This window comes from Gorilla gorilla, chromosome 22 (genome assembly GCF_029281585.2).
Source record: "Gorilla gorilla gorilla isolate KB3781 chromosome 22, NHGRI_mGorGor1-v2.1_pri, whole genome shotgun sequence".
Taxonomy (NCBI): Eukaryota; Metazoa; Chordata; class Mammalia; order Primates; family Hominidae; genus Gorilla; species Gorilla gorilla.
Window position 1 is genome coordinate 41,660,646 of NC_073246.2, and position 23,314 is coordinate 41,683,959.

Consider the following 23,314-nt stretch of genomic DNA (forward strand, 5'->3'; position numbering starts at 1 on the left):
AGGGAAAGTTGGTGTTTAGGGTTAGATGCCTCCTGTTTCATCTGAAAGTCAAATCAAAGTCAAGAAGTTTCCATTTGGTGTAGCTTCCTCCTCCCTCCTTTTCATCTCCCAGCTGCAGAATAGGGTTATTTGGCCTGCACAGATTGTATGATTCCGTAGTGACACGTGTGGCCTCCGGGGTACATAAAGACTGGCCTTGGAGTGAAATAATCTCAGCACTTCGCACAAGGCACTGGAAGGAACTGGGGTTTCAGAGGGATGCTTGTTCTGTTGGCATTGTGTGGCCCGGACTTCTCACAGGGTGAGGCTGGGGCTCACCCACCCCATCATCCCCACACTCACCCTGCTGGGCTCTGTCCACTTGACTGCCATTGACCCGAGTTGGGAGTGCAGGAGGAGTGTGGTTATTACATCACGGACCCTCAGGGCGCAGACTCGGCTGTTTTCTCTTCTTCTTAACAAGCAATTCAGAGTTCATGGAAAGGGCATTGCGGCTTCCCTGGGGGAACTGTTTTCAAATTCCATTTCTCACACTTAAAACAAAAATCAAAGTTCAAAGAGATCTTGGATCAGAGAGATTTGCCTTGAGGTCAGGGAGAATACCTAATCTGAGTTGTGTTTTAGAGTCATACTTTCTTTCTGTTTTTTTTTTAATGATGTCCAGGGACAAAACAAAGAGTAGTAATCATGTTTATCCAAATGCTGGCTTAGCCTTAGTGAACTCTCACCTTCTTCAGTTCTGCCTCTCCCGGGACCTAAAGCCAGTGGGCCCCTCCTCCACCCTGGCATCCTCGCCTCCTGGTCCTGCTTATGGAGGGGACTGTTCCTGGTGGCGGCTTACTCCTTCCCTTTCACCTGTTGTTCTTGCAGGGGCAGTTTAGCCCCCACAATGTGCCTTGGTACACAGGTGAAGTGCTAATGTGCTACTGTGTGTCCAACGGTGTGATTCCTCCCCAGAAACCTTTAGGGCTATAATGAGATTCTTTTAGAACCTGCCTTGCTATTTTTTTAGACAGAGTCTTGCTCTGTTGCCCAGGCTCTAGTGCAGTGGCGTGATCTCGGCTCACTGCAACCTCCACCTCCCGGGTGCAAGTGATTCTCTGCCTCAGCCTCTCGAGTAGCTGGGCTTACAGGGACCCACAACCACGCCTGGCTAATTTTTGTATTTTCAGTAGAGATGGGGTTTCACCATGTTAGCCAGGCTGGTCTTGAACTCTTGACTTCAGGTGATCCACCCTCTTCGGCCTCCCAAAGTGCTGGGATTACAGGTGTGAACCACTGCACCTGGCCTACCTTGCCATTTGACTTTGCAAGGCAAAAGGAAAGGGAGGAGCTGCAGTTTTTGGGGCTACCCAGTGTATATGATGGCAGGCCACCTGGTTCACCCACAGGGATCCCACAACACCAGAAGATAGTAGGACGTGTTGCAGTCTCATTGACGGGGTGGGCACAAACTAGGAGAAGCCACGGTATGTGGTCTGCCAGGGTGACTTCTTGCTATAAACTCTGAATGACATCAGAAGGGAAAAGAGTATGAAATTCAGAGTGAAAGGCCTGAGTTTGGGTCCCAGCCCCACTGCTGTGAATGCAAATCCTGGGATGTTGCCAGCTGGCAGAGTTGGTTTTTTATGGAGGCTCTGAGGGAAGGTCTTCCATGCCTCTTCCTTAGCTTCTGATGTTGCTCCAATCCTTGCCATTCCTTGGCTTGTAGATGCATCACTCCAGTCTCTGCGTCCGTCCTCACATGGTGTTCTTCTCTGCAGGCCTCTGTGTCTCAAATCTCATTCTGCATTTCTCTTATAGGGACACCTGTGAGTGGATTTAGGGCCCATTCTAAACCCAGGTTGATTTCATCTTGAGATCCTTACCTAATTACATCAGCAAAGACCCTATTTTCAAAGGTTCCATTCTGAGGATCCAGTGGACATGTGTTTTGAGGAATACTATTCAACACAATACAGCCGTAGAGTTAGGGGGTAGAGTGGAAAGGAGGGCATGGCAGTGGCTTCCACCGGAAGCACCTGATCTGCCAGGGAGAGCTGGTGTTTGGATTCAAAAGACACAGTCTGAGTCACTGGATGGACACCCTGGGGGTTACCACTGGTAAATACAGAAAGGTTACAGCACACAGATGATTTATGGAGATCCATTCATTTAACAACTTGAAAAATTGGCTACCTTCCAGGTTCTGGGTCTGGTAATGAAGTCATAGAAGGCCCCCAAAATGCAACAGTCCTGAAGGGCTCCCAGGCTCGCTTCAACTGCACCGTCTCCCAGGGCTGGAAGCACATCATGTGGGCTCTCAATGACATGGTGGTGCTGAGCGTCAGGCCCATGGAGCCCATCATCACCAATGACCGCTTTACCTCTCAGAGGTACGACCAGGGCGGGAACTTCACCTCGGAGATGATCATCCACAATGTGGAGCCCAGTGATTCGGGGAACATCAGATGCAGCCTCCAGAACAGTCGCCTGCATGGATCTGCTTACCTTACTGTCCAAGGTGTGTATGCAGGTGGCTTCTGAAGTCCATCGGGTTAAATGTCAGAGGGCAGGAAGGACCTTCTAAAGTTCATGCTGCATATGATGGCAGGCGTGGTCTACCTTCAGTTGGTGTTGACCTACAATTATTCTGAACTGATGAATGTTTTGCGGTTTATTTGTCGCCTCCTTCCTCCCTCATGCTCTCCCTACCTCCTCACTTCCTCTTCCCTTCTCCCCCTCTCTTCCTTCCTGTGTGCTGTAGCCTTCAGTTGGCAATAGGCTTAGAATTATTCTGGATGGACTAATGTTTATTATTTCGTTGATTTATCCCCCTTCTTCCTCACTTCCTCCCATCTTTCCCTTTTTCCTGCTTCATTCTCTGTCTCCTTCCATCTTTGCTTTCCTTCTTTTTTCTGGTTAAGACTGATAGAGACAGATTTTATCACTTCCCCTTTGAATCCATTTCAGTATTTAATAGCCTTTCTGGAAACGTATCCTGGAATTCTTCTAGGGCCAGTTGCAGTCATTTTTCTTTGATTTAGAGACAGTTGGCAATCACTGCCCTTTCTGTAGTTTTTCCATATATATGACTATATTTCTCTGCTTGCATCATTTATCAACTCTGAAGCATGCTTTAACTCTTTCCTCTTTCTAGCAGAATCCCCCCAACTTATTTCTCTACCCTGCCTCCAACTACAGTGGGATAGTCATTATAGTCAAAGTTGTGTGTTCACCAAATATATCAAGTCATTGAGAGAAAAGAATAAACAAAATTTATAATAATAGCTTATTTTTCATTTTAGAGGTAATTTGGAGGTGCTGAAGATAATGTTACACAGTATAAAAGTAAAAGGATGCTTTACAAAGATTTGGAATAGTCTTACCAAAATTTAATCACTTTGCATTCTTTAAAAGTGTATTTATACTCTATTTAAAGATATAGAGTGCCTGATTTCCATGGCAGCATTTCTTATAAGAGAATATATTATATCTTATAAATTATTTCTTATCTCTATATATTTACTTGTCTGGAAGAAATTCCCAAAGATTTTGTTCATATTTATGTTGCTATTAAATCAGATTTGATAACCTTTGGTGGAGACATGTCTACCTATTTCTATTTGTGTTTTAAAAAATGTTTTTTTATTTTAGAAATTTAGCTAAATTGGTGTGTCTTTTGTGTGTTTTTAATTTTGTGTAGTTTAATTAGGGGCACAATTATATTTTCTAAATAAGTGATTTTATAAGGCTATTTAGGACTGTTGGCCTATGTTGCATAACCAGATTCTTATTATGATAATTTGTGATATAAGAGAAAGAACAGAGGAAAAAAGAATCAAAGATATAAATTCTGGTTTTGGCTTCATCAGTTATCTATCAGAGAGACCCCTGAGATGGCTCAATTTCTTCATCTTTAACCTGGAGATGAATCTTACCGGCCCACCTCATGGGTTTGCTGTGTGGATCAGGTGAAAAAATGGCTAAAGATGGTTTGATGACTCCAAAGTCCTGTCTGATTCAATTCCCTGCACATTAAGTTGGGAGCCAGAGTGGTCTAGTCGTCAGGAGTGCAGACTTGGGGCTTGGCTGCCTGGGTCCGTGTTACCGCTTTATGACAATGTGTGACCTGGGACACAATTACTTAATGACTTTGAGTCCTAGTGTCCTCATCATAGGGCTGCCGTGGTGTCAAATGAGTAGGTCTATGTAAAGCCTTTACCACACCTGGCTCATAGCAATCACTGTATGGCCATTTGCTATTATTTATTGTGCTCCCAATAAAAGCATGCCATTGTGTTGGTTATTTAAGAGTGACTCAAAGAGGAATAGAATAAGACACAGTTTGTTTCTTTAGAACCTCACAAGAAGAGTGGATAATGCAAGTTGCACAAACAATAGGGATGCCAGCCACCCAGATGCTGGCAAGTGAGATGGAAGGGAGGCAAGCTCTGGTTCCAATCGGGAGGGGAGCTGACAGAGTCAATAAAGCCTTCACGGATGATTTCGTGGAGAAGGTGCCATTGGAGATGTGCCTTCCAGGTCTGTAGATGGTAGACAGAATGGGAAAGCAAGAGAGGAGGAGGGCATCCCTGGAGCAGGGAAACACAGGATCACAGGCACGGCTTATTACTGCTGTACTTATGACACATCACATTCAGAAACCAATGTGGTTTTGCAGCATCTTTTCCCAAAGTCACAAGTCTACAAATTTGTCTGAATCCCGTTGACTTTTTATATATTGGTAATTATGGTAGTTTTTGGTTTTAATACAGATGAAAGAGCAAGCGTCTAGAGAAGGCAAAGACTTCTCCAAGATATTGCGAGAGGAACCCATAGAGCTTGGCCTGAACTTCATCCCTTTATCCTCATCTCATTGCCCTGAATGGCACTTAGTTCCTAGAGGAGCAAATGTTCTCTGAGCAACAGGGTCTCCCTCAAGGGAGAAAGAATCCTGAAAAGAGAGGAAACAACCATGAATTATTCTATGATTTTTTCCCCTCCTTATATGTCAACAAAATAGAGATGACATAACTCCAAATTGAGTCATCTGAAATCCATGTGAATATTCTAGTATCACTTTTGTATAAAGGGTTTGTCATGCTACTGGCTAACCTTTGTGAAAGCCAGTGGGGGAAAGTGGAATCCCAATTGTATACAGAAAAAGGAAATCCTTCAGATCGCTGAGTTGGTCCACTTGCTGCCTTATCCACCAATCAATCACACACCAAACTCTAGACCTCTTATGTTTTGAGGGCTGCAAGGACTTGAGTTCAAGAGCTTCTGTTATTAACTGAGACAATATCATTCCTCCCAGTTCTGTCATCTTAAACCGTCTCTCTGTCAAACAAAACAAACACAAAACCCTTTAGACTCAAGGGACAAACCCTTTCTCCACTCCTTGTTGCATTTACAGTAGCCCTTGAATTAGCAAAAGTGCCTTTCTTATTCCAAGGGAATATTCAGGAGGGAATAATTGGGAAGCTAACATTTCAGAGCAAAAAGATCTTACAGAGCTAACCCAGTTCACTGTAGTCTAGGGACTCCTTGATGTACCCTGAGATCCTTTCAGGGTGGTCTATGAAGTCATGATTGTTTTCATAATAATATGAAGATTCCTATTATTGTTGCCTTTTTCACCCTTCTTCTCACAAGTGAACAGGAGAGCTTTCCACTATACATTGGGAAGGTCTGCATGCCTCAGAATTTTCCAGATGACTGAAGTGTAACAAAATCATGCAAGGATAAAAGGTCCATTCAAAGTGCCAGATAGTGCAATGGGTTTCAATATAACAGAAAATGAAAGTTCCTTGATAGAGTTTCAGATTCCACTGTGTAACAAACATTTAAGAAACCTCAGCCGGGAATGGTGGCTCATGCCTGTAATCCCAGCATTTTGGGAGGCCCAGGCGGGCAGATCACTTGAGCCCAGGAGTTTGAGACCAGCCTGGGGAGCATGGTGAAATTCCATCTCTTAAAAAAGTGCTGGGCGCGGTGGCTCATGCCTGTAATCCCAGCTACTTGGGAGGCTGAGGCAGGAGAATAGCTTGAACTTGGGAGGCGGAGGTTGCCGTGAGCCAACATGGCACCATTGCACTCCAGCCTGGGCAACAAGAGTGAAAGTCTGTCTCAAAAAAAAAAAAAAAAAAAAAAAGTGAGAGAAAAGTAAGTTTTGGTACAGTATTCAAGAATATCCACAATTATCTGAAAAAGCTATTAAATACTCCTCACTGTTCCAACTACATATCTGTGTGAAGTCAGGTTTTCTTTACATCCTTCAAATAAAGCAGTATATTGCAACAGACTGAATGAAGAGACAGCTATGAGAATCCAGCCAGACATTACAGAGATTTATATAAGTATAAAACAATGTCACTCATCTTATTAATTTTTTTAGTTTAAAAATGTGATTCATTTCCATGAAAATATGTTAATCAAAATTAACATGTAATAAATTATTATTTTAAAATATTTTAAAATATTATTTAAAATATATATTTTAAAATAATTGTTTAACTTTAATTTCAAATATGATAAATATTGGTAGATAAAACCCACACAAATGAAAGGTCTTTGGAGTCCTCAATGCTTTTGAAGAGTGTAAAAGGTACTGAAACCAAAGTGTTTGAGAAGTGCTGATCTGGTCAAACTATCTCATTCAGTAAGTACAACAAAGAGAGCCAAGAAAATTCAGTGACTTGCCCAAAGTGATGACAATTTTCTGGCAGAACCAAGATTGGGAACAAATTTTTTGATTCTTAGTTCAGCATTCTTTCCGTTATGTTGTGTAGTCCAGAGTTTCAGCATGTTTTTCTTGGATGTATATGTATACACATTTCACTAAGGCTGTGTCTTTACTGGGGTCAATCCTCAGGTTGTTTTAGTCACACTTGTGAAAACAAGTACTATTTTCATATGGGTTGTTTGCAGTATGAATGCTGACCTATGCAAGAGTGTTCTTAATAAAAAAATAACTTATCTAAGTTATTCTGGCACATGATTTGGGTTAGTTATTTCTGTAAATGTTAGATTGGAATTCGATTTAATTTGTAATGAGAAACCTATGTTAAGGCAATACCCTAGGAAGTTATGTTTAAGACCATATGACCGTAGAAATAAATAAAAATGTATCTGATTGACCAAAACTCCAGGGGAGACTTGCGTCCGACCCTGGGCTGTGTCCTCATCACAGTGAGAAGAAGGTGAAGCTCGTTTCTCTTTTTCCCTTTGCTCCCTGGACAGCCCAAGATAATTCTGTAGCTCACTTCAGGGATTGTATAACCCCCCTATGGCATGCACTTTTCTTTCCCACATAATTATTTCCCCCTGGTTTCTGACTTTTATGAAGCATTTTCTATGTAACTTTGTGCTTTCTTGTGAGCAACCTCACCTTCTTCAGAGACCCTGGCAGGTGTACAAAAAAGACCCAGATAAAATCTGAGTTAAGATTTCCTAGTAGAGACACAGCCTCTTTGGGCTTGGGAAAATAGGTCTCACAAAATGTAATTTGAAGCAAAACTTAAAAAAAAAAGAAAAAGAAAAAGAAAACTTAGAAGCGAGAGGGACGGTCATGTCTTCAATGTGTTTCTCTCTTTTCTTCTTTAGTTATGGGAGAGCTGTTCATTCCCAGTGTTAATCTTGTAGTCGCTGAGAATGAACCTTGTGAAGTTACTTGTCTAGCCTCACACTGGACCCGGCTCCCAGATATTTCCTGGGAGCTTGGTCTCCTGGTCAGCCATTCAAGCTATTATTTTGTTCCGGAGCCCAGCGACCTTCAAAGTGCAGTGAGCATCCTGGCTCTGACCCCACAAAGCAATGGGACTTTGACTTGCATGGCTACCTGGAAGAGCCTGAAGGCCCGCAAGTCTGCAACTGTAAATCTCACTGTGATTCGGCGTCCCCAAGGTAAGTGAAGACGTTCTGCTTTATATGAAATGAATGATTATTTCATGCTTCAATATTATGTAGAATGCTCCTTCATCCACGATGCCTGGAAAAATCATATGACGACCTGGATTTTGGGTGGGGATGATAAGGCCAATCACATCTGCTGTCAGCTTAATAATCTTATACCCTCATCTGCTTTTTAAATTCCATCTTAAAGTTTTTTTTCTCCTATTACATTTGAAAACCATTTAGAATCTTGCCAATTATTTATCATCAAAGAGCATCAAGTTTGGAGACAAATGCTTGAATTAAACATTTGTGTTTCTAGCTTTTACCTACCACTGTTTCAGTTTGATGCCACCCCCTGAGCCAGTATGAAGCAGGTCTTCGTATTGGAGGAGGGTGTTCAGGTCTCCCTGGATTTCTTCCAATCTTAGTGGAATTATAATGCTTCATTTTCTTCCCCACCAAATCCACAATGTATTTGAAAGTGTCAAGTCTATATGTATATAGTTTAACTTGACTAAATGACAGAACTTTAAAGTTTAGATCCCCCTAAAGAATCTCCTGTGGGGTTTTTGGTGTACCAGACACTCTAACCACATTCCTTGAAGGGGCCCATAGCGCCTGTGAGCTTTGAGTCAGCCTGGACAGGGTGGGCCCGGGATGCTGGAGATTGACTTTAACTTAACATTTTACTAGAAAGGAAGTGAGGCCCGGAGAAATTCTGTGCTTTCATCCGGGTCACACAGCCAAAGTGGCAGAGCTGGGCCTAGAAGCTGAGAAGAGCTTTTCTTTTCGTCTAAAGCTTTTCCCACCATGAAAACACCTTTACCTGAGATCTTCCAAAGTTCAGAACAAAGCCATAGCCAAAGCCAAATAATGATGGTAACAATAATAAACAGCACCCTATAGCCCTTACCAAGTTATCAGGCACTATTCTGAGCACTTCTCAGGTATTCACAGAATTAACCGGCCCGACAGCCGTATGAGTGTTGCTGTTATTCCTATTGTAAAGGCAAGGTGACTGGGACAGTGCTGTTGGGATTTTGCGCACGTCTGTAGAGTAAGTAAATGACAGGGCAACCTGTACTCACCTGTAGAGTGAGTAAATGACAGGCAGTCTGTCTCCAGAAACTGCTCACCTGGCAACTCCGCCCACCGTGTGAGCAGCCACTTGTAGGGTATATGAGGTCCCATGGCTGCCGTAACGGAGGATCACAGGCTTGGTGGCTTAAACAACAGAAATGGATTTTCTCACAGTCCTGGAGGTTGGAAGTGTCATCAGGGCTGGTTCCTCCTGAGGGCTGGGAGGGAGCCTGTGTTCCTTACCTCTCCCCTTGTTCCTTGTGGTTGCTGGCCATCTTCCACCTTCCTTAGCTTGTAGAAACATCACCCTCCTCTCTGCCTTCATCTTTACTTGGTGTTCTCCCATTTTTTAATGGTCTTTTCTGAGATAAACACTTTTGAACGGTACAGGTTATTTTTGCAAGATGCCTCTCAATTTGGGTCAATTTGGATCAATTTGGATCAATTTGGATTTGTCTAAAATTTTTCATCATACTTTGACTTAGGTTACATATTTTTGGCAAGATATAGGTAATGTAATGTGGTCACAGGATGACAATTTTCATCGGCGTAAGTTTGACCCTTTGGTGAAGGTGGCATACCGTGAATTTATCCAACATAAAAGTACCTTTTTTGACTTTATAATTAATATGTAGCCAATAGGTATTGTGGGAATATCCTGTTTACCCACAACCTTTCACCTAATACAATTTTTTAAAAGAACTTTTATTTTAGGTTCAGGGTTACACATACTGGTTTGTTGTATAGGTAAACTCATGTCACAGGGGATTGTTGTACAAATTATTTTATGACCTACGTACTAAGCCTAGTACCCATTAGTTATTTTTCCTGCTTCTCTCCCTCCTCCCACCCTCCCCCTCAGATAGACCCCAGTGTGTGTTGTTCCCCTCTATGTATCCTTGTGTTCTCATCATTCAGCTCCCACTTATAAGTGAGAACATGCGGTATTTGGTTTTCTGTTCCTATGTTAGTTTGCTAAGGATAATGACCTCCAGCTCCATCCACGTCCTTGCAAAGGAGATGATTTTGTTCTTTTTTTACCTACTAACTTTTACATTCATTGATAAATCATTGCCTGAATCAGTTACTTCTATGGTGATTGTAAAGAGTGATTTCCTGCTTCCATTATTCTTTCCATATCTCTTAATTGGCTTTCTTTTGTTAAGCAAAAGACTTCCCTCCCCTTTCTTCCTTTTCTTTTTTTCTTCCTTTTTTTTTCCTCACAGTTTTAGTAGGGACTCAATTTTGTTCAATACATTCTAATCTATTCCTGTCATTTTTCATTTTGACAACCAGATTGCTCCAGACTTGGTCAGTTGGTGTCCCTCCAAGCTGGTGCTGGTGTCCTTCCGACATCCCCCTATTAGTTTTTGAGCACCTGGACCAGTAAGCTGTTCCAGTCTCACTTTGCACTCCCCTGTCTCCACCTGGAATCAGTCATTTCTCCAGGGAAACAACCTTAAATATCATAAGTTAGTCTACTTAAATATGATAAAGTATGGTCCAAACTTTGAAAGAGAAGATTTAAAAAAAATCCATTAGCACCAAATGGAATAAAATGGACTGGTTAAAGCATATATCTTAACAAGGTAACGATGCAGCAGGAGCTCTGGCCTGGTTGATGGTACCTTAGAGAGATAGATTTTAGAGACTGGCTTGCTTGCAAATGTTTTCTTTTGTAGTGGAAAGGAAAGAGAGCACTTAATTTCCCTTGATCAGGTTAAATTCACTGAATTCTTCTTAGACCAGAACTAGTGCCTTAACGACGGCAGCTGGAGGCATGGCTGCTGGAGAGGGAGGCTCAGTGGGTGCTTGCAATGAGTCTAGCTTTATTGGACTCATTTGGAAAAGGGTAATTTGTTTCTAAATTATTCATCGAGATCCAGTGCAGCTGGTGGCTGGCTGCATGTTGTGTGTTTTAGGTAAGTTTTATTAGCTGAAGACCTCATTGCAGCCTTGGTTGGCGGAGCTGGTGACCAGACGAGGCTGTAAGGAGAACAGCCAGGTTTCCAGAGAGCCAAGTGTTAATGGGGCTGTGCCCATTCAGGCTTCTTCAGGAATCATATAAACATCCATTTTTCCACCTATTTCCTAAAAGTGCAAAGCATTTGTTTTCATTTCTGAAATGATCTGCAAGTCGTTGAAAGAGGAATGACGTCAGCTTTGGAAGCTTATCCAGTCAGGGCAAGTCACAGGGTTGTATGAAGTACTTCCTGGTTTATAGTTCAAGAGGTTTCTTTAGAGAAAAACATACTGGGAGGGCTAACACTCATTTCAGATCTGTTTTTTAGAAATTGATTTTCTTAACTACAGAAATGATACAAACCTCGAGCATTGCAGACGTATCCAAAACTGGAGAGTGAGTCCGTCTCACCCTGTCTTGGGAGAAGCACTGTCAGAGCCATCTGCCCCTCGGGGTGGTTTTCTTTGTGCACTTATTTGTGTGTAGGTTGTGAAATGGTTAAAATGAAGTAGTGTTTTTAGGACACATGAGCACCTTGTAGAATGTAGTGATTCCTGGTTATAACCTTACCGTTTTGAGAAATGGCAATTTTGGGTGCAGAGAAGAGTAGTAGAAGTGACAGTCCTAGGCCTTTGCCCTGGCACTGATGGTGCAACTTTGGGCAAGTCAGCAACCTTCAGGGCTCAGTTTCCTCACCTGTAAAGTGGGTAGGAGAAGAATAGAGAAGTCCTCTCTCCCGGCTGTGGATCAGAGACAGCAGAGGAGCCTTGTTTATAAATATGCTGAGGCTCAGCGTCCTCCTGGGGGTTTTGTTTCATTGGTTTTTGTGGAGCCTGGGAATTGCAATTGTAAAAAAAGTTCCCAAGTTACTCTAATGGGCAGCCAGGATTGGGGGCTACTGAACTGAAAAAAAAAAATCTCTAAGGCCTAGCCTTCCCCTCCAGCCCGATCAAGTGCTATGTCTACACAGACTTGGACATTAGACAGCCTGGGTTCCAATCCCAGCTCACACAATCACTAGCTGTGTGTCTTCTGGGCAAATTACTTACCCTCTCTGAGCCTCAGTTTTAGAACAGTCCTTGCTCCAGAGCACATAGGACTGGAAAGGGAGTGATTGTCATTCACACTATTGATTCGGAGATCTCTTGTATCGCCTCTAGTGGGCACAGGGATATGCTTTGCACATGATGGTGGTGACATTTGGTATTAATATGTACTTGGCACGTGTTGGTGGTGACATTTTATATTAATCCATTTGGTTTCAAGAAATTCTATACCTTTTTAAAACTCTATGCATTCCTTTGAGAGCATCTGGGAAATGCTATTTTCCTTTTCTTCACAGATGGGAAAAGGACAATCTCCAAGTGGAGGTTAAAGCACATGGTAAAGTCAGTAATGAGGCCCTAACAAGCACACAGTGGTGTGAAGGAGTGTAGGGAGAAAGGCAAGCAGTGTTGACCTTGGAGCTAATCTTCCTTAGTCACTATGTGTGGGTTACTCAGGTATAGTATACTCATCCTCTCCAGCAAAGCTGCCATTCACCTGAGCCAGACACACCCACACCCTCCATAGGGTACAAGGCACAGACCAGCACCCCACTGTAGACTTTATGCAAATATATTTATGTCATACCTGGGCCATATTTTCCTCAGAAGGATTATTCTACGTTGGAGACAACACATGGCAGGATGGAAAGATATGAGCCAGTGGCCCTGTGGCTTCCTGTTCTGGGCTCCCTGTGCCATTTACTTAGTCACTCTGTCCTGAGCGTCTTGTCTGCATGATGAAAAGATTGGATTATGGATGACATCATTCCAAGAGTCTGTGTTTTCTGTCCACTGTCAGATTTTTGGTTTGTCAATAATATATGGCTATGATCTATTTTTCAGTCTACAGTAAATGCACTCTTTTTAAAAAAATTAGCTCCATACTAAACAAAAATATACATGCATGTGTGTATACCTATGTGTATAGATATATATAAAATATATATTATATATGATAAATTTGAAATGGTTATGAAAATAAGGAAGGTCTATCTTTGTAGCCCCAGCACTAAATCATGCCTCTTGCTGACTCGTACACTACACTTTGGGCTCCAGTGGATTAAAGGGAGACTTCAGCTTAAGTCTCACCCAGGCATAAAACTTGGAACATTTGCCTTCCAATGGAGCATGGTCACAACAAATAGGAAGCGAAAGAATAAGTGATGTGGTTCCTAATACCAGTTCCATTTTGGTCAGAGTTTGGGGCTTTTAACTGAATGCAGGCATCACTTTCTGAACTTTGTGTTTAAATTAAGGGACAAAAGAGTGTTTAAAGTCCCTCTGGCCCTCAGTCTCTCCCTTGACTCAGTCACCATTCCCAGCAAAGTGTCCCTTCCCTTCTGTTAAACATGCATTCCCTGAAAATAAGGCAGGCTCTCTCTGTGCTAGATTAGAGGAAATGTTATGTCCAGATTCTGAAGTTTGGCACACTCGTATTTCTGTCTAGTAGGGGAAGGAAAGTAGTGATAGGGAGTGTGTGAGCAAGTTAACAAGCATCCTGTCTTATGCCAGTGAGAATTTCAAGCCTGTCTCTTAAATCTTGAGCCAGACCTCATTGGTTAACCCCAGCCAGCTCCCTTATTAAGAAAACTTGTTATATTTGCAAACTTCAGTTAGTAAGAGTCCGTTAAACTGGAAATAGGATGACCACTGCCATCTTGAGCCTGTGCACTGTAGCTTACAGCATTCTCAGAACTTTCACACACACCCCTGAACAGCCTGGTGGGACAGGAGTTGTTATTGGTAAGTGAGCCAGAAGCCAAAGTTAATGCAGCAAGAAATGCTGGTCATGAGATTTCACTGGTTCCATCCACAGGAAACCTAAAGTTCTCGCTCAGTCACGAAGCTCCCACACAGTGGTCCAACCTTCAACTCAAGACTGTGAAGATCATGGATCCAACTCTGGACTTCATGATTTTATTATCACATCTGTGGGAGGGGGAGTGTGAGAGCATCCTGTTATGTCGTGGGTAGCTTGGGCAGTGGTTACATTTTGGCTGCGTACAAAGGATTCCCAAAGTGTGGGTCACCAACTATCTGCATCAGAATCACTTGGGGTATCATTCGGGATATCCTGACTCTGTGTCCCTGGAGGCGGGCTTTGAATCTGCATGTGCAATGATATTCCAGGTGACGCTTGGGATTCTGCTGTCTGTGGAGCAAGGGGATAAATGTGCTCTCTGCATGTGAAGGGTCTGCCTTGTGTTAGTGCTTCAACTCCGGGGCTGGGAAGGTGTGGAATGGGAAGGGTGTAATCTGTTCCTTCCATCTTCACCATTTTTGGGAGAACGCTTTACAAGTCTCTATCTATTGCAGCTCCTCTTGGATGGTGGGAGATGTGGAGATAGACAGCATCAGGAAAGTAGTTTGACTTCCTTATAATCCTATAGTTCTGCTCTGGGCATCTTACTATGAGGAGAAAGGTGATCCCTAGACCTGGTTCAGCTGCAGCTGCCTGCCTGGTGCGTAGACTTCTCTTCTTCATGCAGAGTCATTTAACATTGACACAGGAATAGCAAACTACTATTGCAAGGTCAATTTTCCAGGAAAATTCTAAGGAAGAACATCTAAGAGCTGTTTTTGAACTCCAGTCTGTGGTTCCGAAGTGGTGGATGGCCATTGATTTCAAAGCAAACCGCATGTTCCTTCATAGGAAGTCTACTGTTTCAGTATTTTCTAAAGACTAGTATCTAACAAAATAGCATGCATTTACATTAAGATACCACCCAAGCACGCAGGGTTGAGTGACAGCCTTTTGTTGAATAACAATTCACAATTAAACAGATCAACTTAAATGTGTGTGGTTTGACTTCAGCGTGGTGCGCTAGGGAGAAGTGAAGGGCTGGATGAAAACTCTCTTGGGAACATCAATGTAGTTCCCATACTGTCCCTTTCTGTGATGATAAAAATGTTCTACGTCTGTGGTGACTGAGCACTTGAAATGTGGCTAGTGCAGCTGAGGCACTGAATATTTAATGACTCATACTTTTAATTAACTTAAATTTGAATTTGGATGATCATGTGAAGCCACAACAGCTCTGCTTAAGACATGGTGGAAAAGAATCAAAATGGCTTTTTCCTCTCTCCTTCTCTCTCTACCTCCCTCTTGCTTCCTGATTGCTCTGCCTCACCTTACCCTTTTTTCCTCCCACCTCCACAACTACTAGGTAAAATAAGATGGCAACATACACACTAAGGAAGGTGTCTCCTGAAAAGCTGTGGAAAAAGCAATTACTGTGTGAGGAATTAGTTTGAGGGTCGGGGAGCTGGATGCGGCTGGGGTGAAAGCCGTGCACCTAAGTTCCTTTAGAAGTGACTCTCCCTCAGAATATCCTGGTTTCCTCTGGGCGCTGGACTCTCAACGAGTGGGGACATGGAAGGGAGAACAAAATGTCTTTATTCCAGTCTTGTCCAGCAGTAGTGCTCAAAAAGTATTTCTTGATTAAATAAAGGATGTCAAACGTGACCATCACTATGCCAACCTCAGGGGACTGTCAGCCCAGCCTTGCCTTATCTACTTCTCAGGGATATTAGAGACATTAAACAAGCAACACCTGAACTGGGTTACTAAGAAGTTGTTTACTGGCCGAAATAAGTATTGTGATGGAAGGTACTGTAGAGTATTGAATAATTAAACACATTGAAAGAAACTTGGCCTATGACGCCTAGCCATAGCAGGCTGAATAGTTATAATATTACTAGAAAACATAATGCAGCTTATAATGGGGTAGAATCTGTGATTCTAGGCAGTGCAAGTATCACTAAAATATATTTTTTTCTTCTTTAGACACTGGAGGCGGTATTAATATTCCAGGTGTATTATCAAGTTTACCAAGTTTAGGTTTTTCATTGCCTACTTGGGGCAAAGTTGGACTTGGAGTAGCAGGCACCATGCTTCTGACGCTGACGTGTGCTCTTACAATACGCTGCTGCTGCTGCCGCCGTTGTGGCTGCGACTGCTGCTGCCGTTGTTGTTTCTGCTGTAGAAGAAAAAGAGGTAATTTTTTTGTTCATTTACATTTGTACATACTTTTGAACTTTTGGTACAAGCAGTTGAAGTTAATGAACTCGTCAGCTCTTTCAAAAGATAGATTAACTACAATATCACTTTACCTCTGTTAGAATGCTATTATAAAAAAAGACAAAAGGTAACAGGTGTTGGTGAAGCTGTGGTTGCACACTGTTGGTGGGATGTAAATTGTTACAGCCTTTATGGAAACAGTGTGGAGGTTCCCCCCAAAATTAAAATACAGCTATCCTATAATCCAGCAATCCCACTCCTGGGTCTATATCCAAAAGAAATGACATCTTCATATTGAAGAGATATCTGCATTTCCATGTTCATTACATCACTCTTCACAATAGCAAAGATATGGAATCAACCTATGTACATCAATAGATGAATGGATAAAGAAAATGTGGTATATAGACACAATGGAACACTAGACAGCCTTCAAAAAGAAGAAAATCCTGTCCTTTGCTACACCCTGGAGAGACCTAAAGGACATTATGCTAAGTGAAATAAGCCAGACACAGAAAGGTAAATATTGTATGATCTCTATTATAGGTGGAATCTAAAAAAGCCAAGCTCACAGAAACAGGAGGTAGAATGGTGGGTGTTACCAGGGAGTGGGAATGGGGGTTGGGGAGATGTTGGTCGAAGGGTACAAAGTTTCAATTAGACAGGAAAAATAAATTCTGTAGATCTACTGTACAGCATGATGACTGTAATTAATTATAATGTATTGTGTACTTGAAAATTGCTAAGAGAATAGGTCTTAGATATTCTCACCACAAAATAGCGATGAATATGTGAGATGATGGTTATATGAATTAGCTTGATTTAATCATTTCACAATGTGTACATAGCTCAAAATATCACAGCGTACACTGTAAATACACATAATTTTTATTTGTCTGTGTGTTTTAACAAAGCTCAGACAATAACAATAAAATAAAAACCACAATGAAAGACACATTGGCTTTAAGAGTCCTTGAAAGAAACTGTGGCAAATTCTTGGAGAAGAAAAGGACTTTCTTAAGGAAGGAAGCTGTTTCTTTGGGGCCTGATGCAACCCCTTAGGAAGACCAGGATCTTCATGCTCTTGAAAAGGTGATTGAAGCAGTGCCTTTCTCACCAAATACACTGATTATTGGATTTTTGTGCTTATTTGTAAGGATATATAACTATTATAATGTCATTTAGATGCTATGGTTTTTTAGAATCATATCTACATATCTGAGCACATTAAATGGTTGTTTCCTATTTTGAAGAATTTTAAATCTCCCTTTGTAGGTGAATGTTAATAGAGTGGTAGAAAGAAAAAATATCTTCTGTTAATAAAAAATAGTATCAATACAATTAATAAAAATAATTATGTGTTTCTTTAGAATGAAATTCTCTGAGATACTCCCACATCATATGAAAGCAGTAGCCTTGCTTGGGGTTGGGATCAATGGCGGGGTGGGCACATAAACACTAGGTGGGCTTGTCATAGCATTAGGCAGTTTGTGGCTTCAGAAGCCTATGGATGCTTTATCATGAGAATGCTCCAGGACTTTCCGTGTGCTGAATGTGTGTTTGTCCTTACCTTTATTCCTTTTGTTAAAAATTTCATGTACTCCTATTTGAACATTTTCTACAGTTAAATTATTTCTCTAAAGGTCGGAGTTTTGATGTTAGCTTGCATGTCAGTTGAACTACATTTTAAGTTTTATTAACACTAACTGCCACTCAATGAACACTTAGTGTGTGTGTGCCAGGCACTGTGCTAACTCTTTTACATGGAGTATCTCACTAAAATGCATGGACTAGCCTTAACTAAACTAAAGGTCTAGTCTTAGCTCCTCGATGAATTTGGTTTGTGATTGGGCAATTCACTCTGTAGTATAACTTAAAAAAATTTCAGACACGTGAATATTTTCTTATATTCTCTTCCTTCTTACATGAAGGGCAGTACACTATAGATATTCTTTTGCATTTTACTTTTTTTCCCTTACAATATATCCTGGAAATCAATCCATGTCAGTTCATTGAGATTTCCTTCCTTTCTTATTACAGCTGCATGGTTATCCATTGTGTAGATGTACCATGGTTTATTCAGCCATTCTCCAGTATATAAGCATTTAGGTCATTTCCGGTATTTTGCAATTACAAGCAATGTTGCAATGAATAATGTTGTGTATGTTCGTATTTATCGAGGTGTAGCTTTTGGGTAAATTCTCAGAAGTAGGATTGCTAGGTCAAAAGCTACGTGTGTATGTAGTTTTGTCACGGATTGCCAAATTTCCCTCCAGCAAGGTTGTACAATTTGCATGCTTACCAGCAACACATGAGAGTTCCCGTTTCCCCACAGCCTGGCCAACAGGGTGTCATCATACTGTTTAGTTTATGCCAACCTGGAAAGTAAGTAAATAAGAAATGGTATCTCAGCATAGTTTTGATTCTATCTTATTATAAGTGAGGTTGAACTACTGTTCCATCTTTTTGTATGATTGAGAACAATTTTTATACGTTTTTATAACTTGTCATTCTATGTCTTTTGCTCATTTTCTCTCTCAGATTTTTGGTCTTTTTACTCCTTCTAATTTTAAGAATTCTTTTGATGTTAGGACTGATGGCCCCCTTTATCTGCGTTTTGAGTCATAGGAAGTATTTCCTTATATGGAAGTTTTTTTCTGGTGCTTATATCTTATATGGTTTCATTTATTTGTCTTTCTAGGTTTTATTCATTCTTCTGTGTGATATGTTTTATGCATCTAATTTTATCTTCTTCCAAATAACTAACCAGTTGTCCCAGCAGCATTGACTGAAATCTCTGTCTTTGGCCTGGTGGTTTGAGATGCCACCTTTATCATACACTGATTTCCATATGCACTTAGGTCTCTTTCTGGGCTCTCTATTCTGTTCCATTGGTCCGTTTGCCTATTCATGCACTTACACTGTACTGTTTTAATTATAGAAGTTTTATAGTATGTTTTAATGTCTCCTTGGGTGAGTCTGCCTTGTAGCTTTCCGTTTTAGTGTTCTTCTGGCTAGTTTTGCATGTTTATTGTTAAAACTTGTTTATTTTAAAAAATTGTGGCAAAATCTACATAAAATTTTCCATTTTAACCATTTTTGAGTGTACAGTTCAGTAGCATTAAATACATTTACACTTTTATGCAACCATCACTACCATCCATCTACAGATCTAGGTTCATCTTGCAAAATAAACACTGTACCTATCAAACAATAACTCCCTATTCCCGCTTCCCCCCAGTCCCTGGCAACGACGATTCTACTTTCTATCAATTTGACTACTCTAAGTATCTTATATAAGTGGAATCATGCAGTATTTGTCTTTTTAAAAATGGCACACAGAGTGATATTTTGATATGTGTGTAAAATGTATAATGATCAAATCAGGGTAATTAGCATATCCATCATCTCAAACATTTATCATTTCTTTGTGTGGTGAACATTAAAAAATCTTCTCTTCCAGACTTTTGAAAACACAGCACCTTATAGTTAACCATATTCACTTTACAGTGCTGCAGAACACTGAAACTTTTCCTCTTATCTAGCTGTAACTTTGTGTTCATTAACCAAGCTGTCCCTAGCTTCCCCCGACTACCTCCCCTTCCCAGCCTCTGATCCCCACAATTATAATCTCTGCTTCAATGTGCTCAATTTTTTTTTTAGCTCCTAGCATATGAGTGAGAACATGTGGTATTTATCTTTCTGTGCCTGACTTATTTCACTGAACACAATGCCCTCCAGGCTCATCCATGTGCTGTGGATTTCATTCTGTTTTACGGTGGAATAGTATTCCATTGTGTACATGTGCCACATTTTCTTTATCCACTCATCTATTAATAGATATTTAGATTGATTTCATATCTTAGCTATTGTGAATAGTGCTGCAATAAATGTGGGGGTGCAGATATCTCTTTGACATACTGATTTCAATTCTTTGAGATACCCAGATTGCCTGATTGTATGATAGCTCTATTTTTAGTTTTTTTGAAAAACCTTCATACTGTTTTCCATAATGACTGTACTAATTTACATTCCTACCAATAGAGTGTGAGAGTTTCCATTTCTGTTCATTCTCACCAGCATTTTTATTTTTTGTCTTTTTGATAATAACCATTCTAACTAGGGTGAGATGATATCTCATTGTGGTTTTGATTTGCATTTCCCTGAGAATTAGTGATGTTGAATGTTTTTTCATACATTTGTTGACCATTTACATGTCTAAGAAGACATCTAAATTGAGAAATGTCTGTTCAGACCATTAACTCATTTTAACATTGGATTGTTTTTTTGCTGTCGAGATGTTTGAGTTCCTTATATAGTCTGGATATTAATCCCCTGTTGGATGAATAGTTTGCAAATATTTCCTCCCATTCTGTAGGTTATAATTTTGCTGTTGATTGTTTCTTTTGCTGTGCAGAAGCTTTTCAGTTTAACATAGTCCCATTTGTCTATTTTTCTTTTTGTTGCCTGTGATTTTAAAGACTTAGCCATAAAATCTTTGTCTAGGCCAATGTCCTGAAGGATTTATCCTATGTTTTCTTCTAGTAGTTTTATAGTTTGGTGTCTTATATTTAATTCTTTAAGTTTGAGTTTATTTTGTGTCCACTTTGAGTTTATTTTGTATATGGTAAGAGATAGGGGCCTAATTTCATTCTTTTGTATATGGATATCCAGTTTTCTCAGCACCGTGTATTGAAGAGGCAGCCTTTCCCCAGCGTATGTTCTTGGCACCTTTGCCAAAAATCAGTTAGCTGTAAATATGTGGATTTATTTCTGGGTTCTCAGTATTGTTCCATCTGTGATATACCTTTATTCTCTGGGAAGCAGAAATTGAAAGGCAGTAAACTCCTGTTGGACCTAAATTAGAAGGGAAATTGTTTTTACCTGGGAATTATTCCATATGCCCCAGATGGGTTCCTCAAATGGAAGACACTGGATTTTAAAGGAAAACCACTAAATGACTTAGATTTTAATAGAGATGTGACTACAGATTGTTCAGTACCTTCAGAACATTATTTCTAACATGAGCTATGTGGAGTAGTTGGAGAAATTCTGGTTATTTGTACATCCTGGTTCCCTTCAGCTTTTGTCTGTTCTATACTCATCTCATAAGAAGATTAACCGATGGTTGTTGGCCCACACAGGATATGCAGAAGGTGATTTTTAGTTTCTTCATCTACAGAATGGGAATAAATACTATCCTATAGATTGGTAGTAATAATTAAATAAGTATATTAAAAGTTTCTGTGATCCATCCTAGATTTAATCTTTTCTTTAACTTTGAGATGAAAAGCCTTTGTAAGAGTGAACTGTCCCCCCACCCCTGCCCACCCCATTCACAGTAAGTCCAGATAAGGCTACGAACAGGGCTGCCACAGCCTACTTACAATGCCCACCTTGCCCCACCAGGTGTGATTCATAGTGGAAATTATGCTATACCTTTACATAAGTGTGAAAGATGAGTAAAGGTCTGGATTTCTCTATGATGATTATTTCAATGCTTAAAAAACATTAAACATCAAAAATTTTCAGAAAGTATTTTCTGGTTCTCTGCTGCTATCCAGAGATTTCTCAGTAAGCCGACGGATTAACTGACCACATAGGAATGGCTGAGCTTCTGCTCAGCCTGGCCTGGGGGCTTTGGGATGGCAGCATTCTAGAGGGTCCCCAGGCTCCTTTCTTTTTTTTTTCCTTTAACTTATAAGATTATTTATTTAGCTATCAGAAATACAACATTGTTCCCTTTTCTTTTTTTTTTTATTATACTTTAAGTTTTAGGGTACATGTGCACAATGTGCAGGTTTGTTACATATATATATACATGTGCCATGTTGGTGTCCTGCACCCATTAACTCGTCATTTAACGTTAGGTATATCTCCTAATGCTATCCCTCCCCCCTCCCCCCACCCCACAAAACCCTAGAAGAAAACCTAGGCAATACCATTCAGGACATAGGCATGGGCAAGGACTTTATGTCTAAAACACCAAAAGCAATGGCAGCACCGTTTATTAAATAGGGAATCCTTTCCCCATTGCTTGTTTTTGTCAGGTTTGTCAAAGATCAGATAGTTGTAGATATGCGGTGTTATTTCTGAGGGCTCTGTTCTGTTCCATTGACCTATATCTCTGTTTTGGTACCAGTACCATGCTGTTTTGGTTACTGTAGCCTTGTAGTATAGTTTGAAGTCAGGTAGTGTGATGCCTCCACCTTTGTCCTTTTGGCTTAGGATTGATTTGGCGATGCGGGCTCTTTTTTGGTTCCATATGAACTTTAAAGTAGTTTTTTCCAATTCTGTGAAGAAAGTCATTGATAGCTTGATGGGGATGACATTGAATCTGTAAATGACCTTGGGCAGTATGGCCATTTTCACGATATTGATTCTTCCTACCCATGAGCATGGAATGTTCTTCCATTTGTTTGTATCCTCTTTGATTTCCTTGAGCAGTGGTTTGTAGTTCTCCTTGAAGAGGTCCTTCACATCCCTTGTAAGCTGGATTCCTAGGTATTTTATTCTCTTTGAAGCAATTGTGAATGGGAGTTCACTCATGATTTGGCTCTCTGTTTGTCTGTTATTGGTGTATAAGAATGCTTGGAAAACTGGCTAGCCATATGTGGAAAGCTGAAACTGGATCCCTTCCTTACACCTTATACAAAAATCAATTCAAGATGGATTAAAGACTTAAACGTTAGACCTAAAACCATAAAATCCCTAGAAGAAAACCTAGGCATTACCATTCAGGACATAGGCATGGGCAAGGACTTCATGTCTAAAACACCAAAAGCAATGGCAACAAAAGACAAAATTGACAAATGGGATCTAATTAAACTAAAGAGCTTCTGCACAGCAAAAGAAACTACCATCAGAGTGAACAGGCAACCTACAAAATGGGAGAAAATTTTCACAACCTACTCATCTGACAAAGGGCTAATATCCAGAATCTACAATGAACTCAAACAAATTTACAAGAAAAAACCAAACAACCCTCTCAAAAAGTGGGCAAAGGACATGAACAGACACTTCTCAAAAGAAGACATTTATGCAGCCAAAAAACACATGAAAAAATGCTCACCATCACTGGCCATCAGAGAAATGCGAATCAAAACCACAATGAGATACCATCTCACACCAGTTAGAATGGCAATCATTCAAAAGTCAGGAAACAACAGGTGCTGGAGAGGATGTGGAGAAATAGGAACACTTTTACACTGTTGGTGGGACTGTAAACTAGTTCAACCATTGTGGAAGTCAGTGTGGTGATTCCTCAGGGATCTAGAACTAGAAATACCATTTGACCCAGCCATCCCATTACTGGGTATATACCCA

At 40.6% G+C, this 23,314-nt stretch overlaps 1 protein-coding gene across 1 annotated transcript in view; it reads left to right on the plus strand.

Annotated features, from left to right (window-relative positions):
* The window catches only part of IGSF5 (immunoglobulin superfamily member 5), a 56,566-nt gene that overhangs the window by 17,795 nt on the left and 15,457 nt on the right, over positions 1 to 23,314 (plus strand). The window contains exons 3-5 of the mRNA XM_004062826.5: positions 2,186 to 2,503; positions 7,588 to 7,887; positions 15,755 to 15,964. Of these exons, the coding sequence (XP_004062874.1) occupies positions 2,186 to 2,503; positions 7,588 to 7,887; positions 15,755 to 15,964 (828 nt within the window). The remainder of the gene's footprint in view (positions 1 to 2,185; positions 2,504 to 7,587; positions 7,888 to 15,754; positions 15,965 to 23,314) is intronic.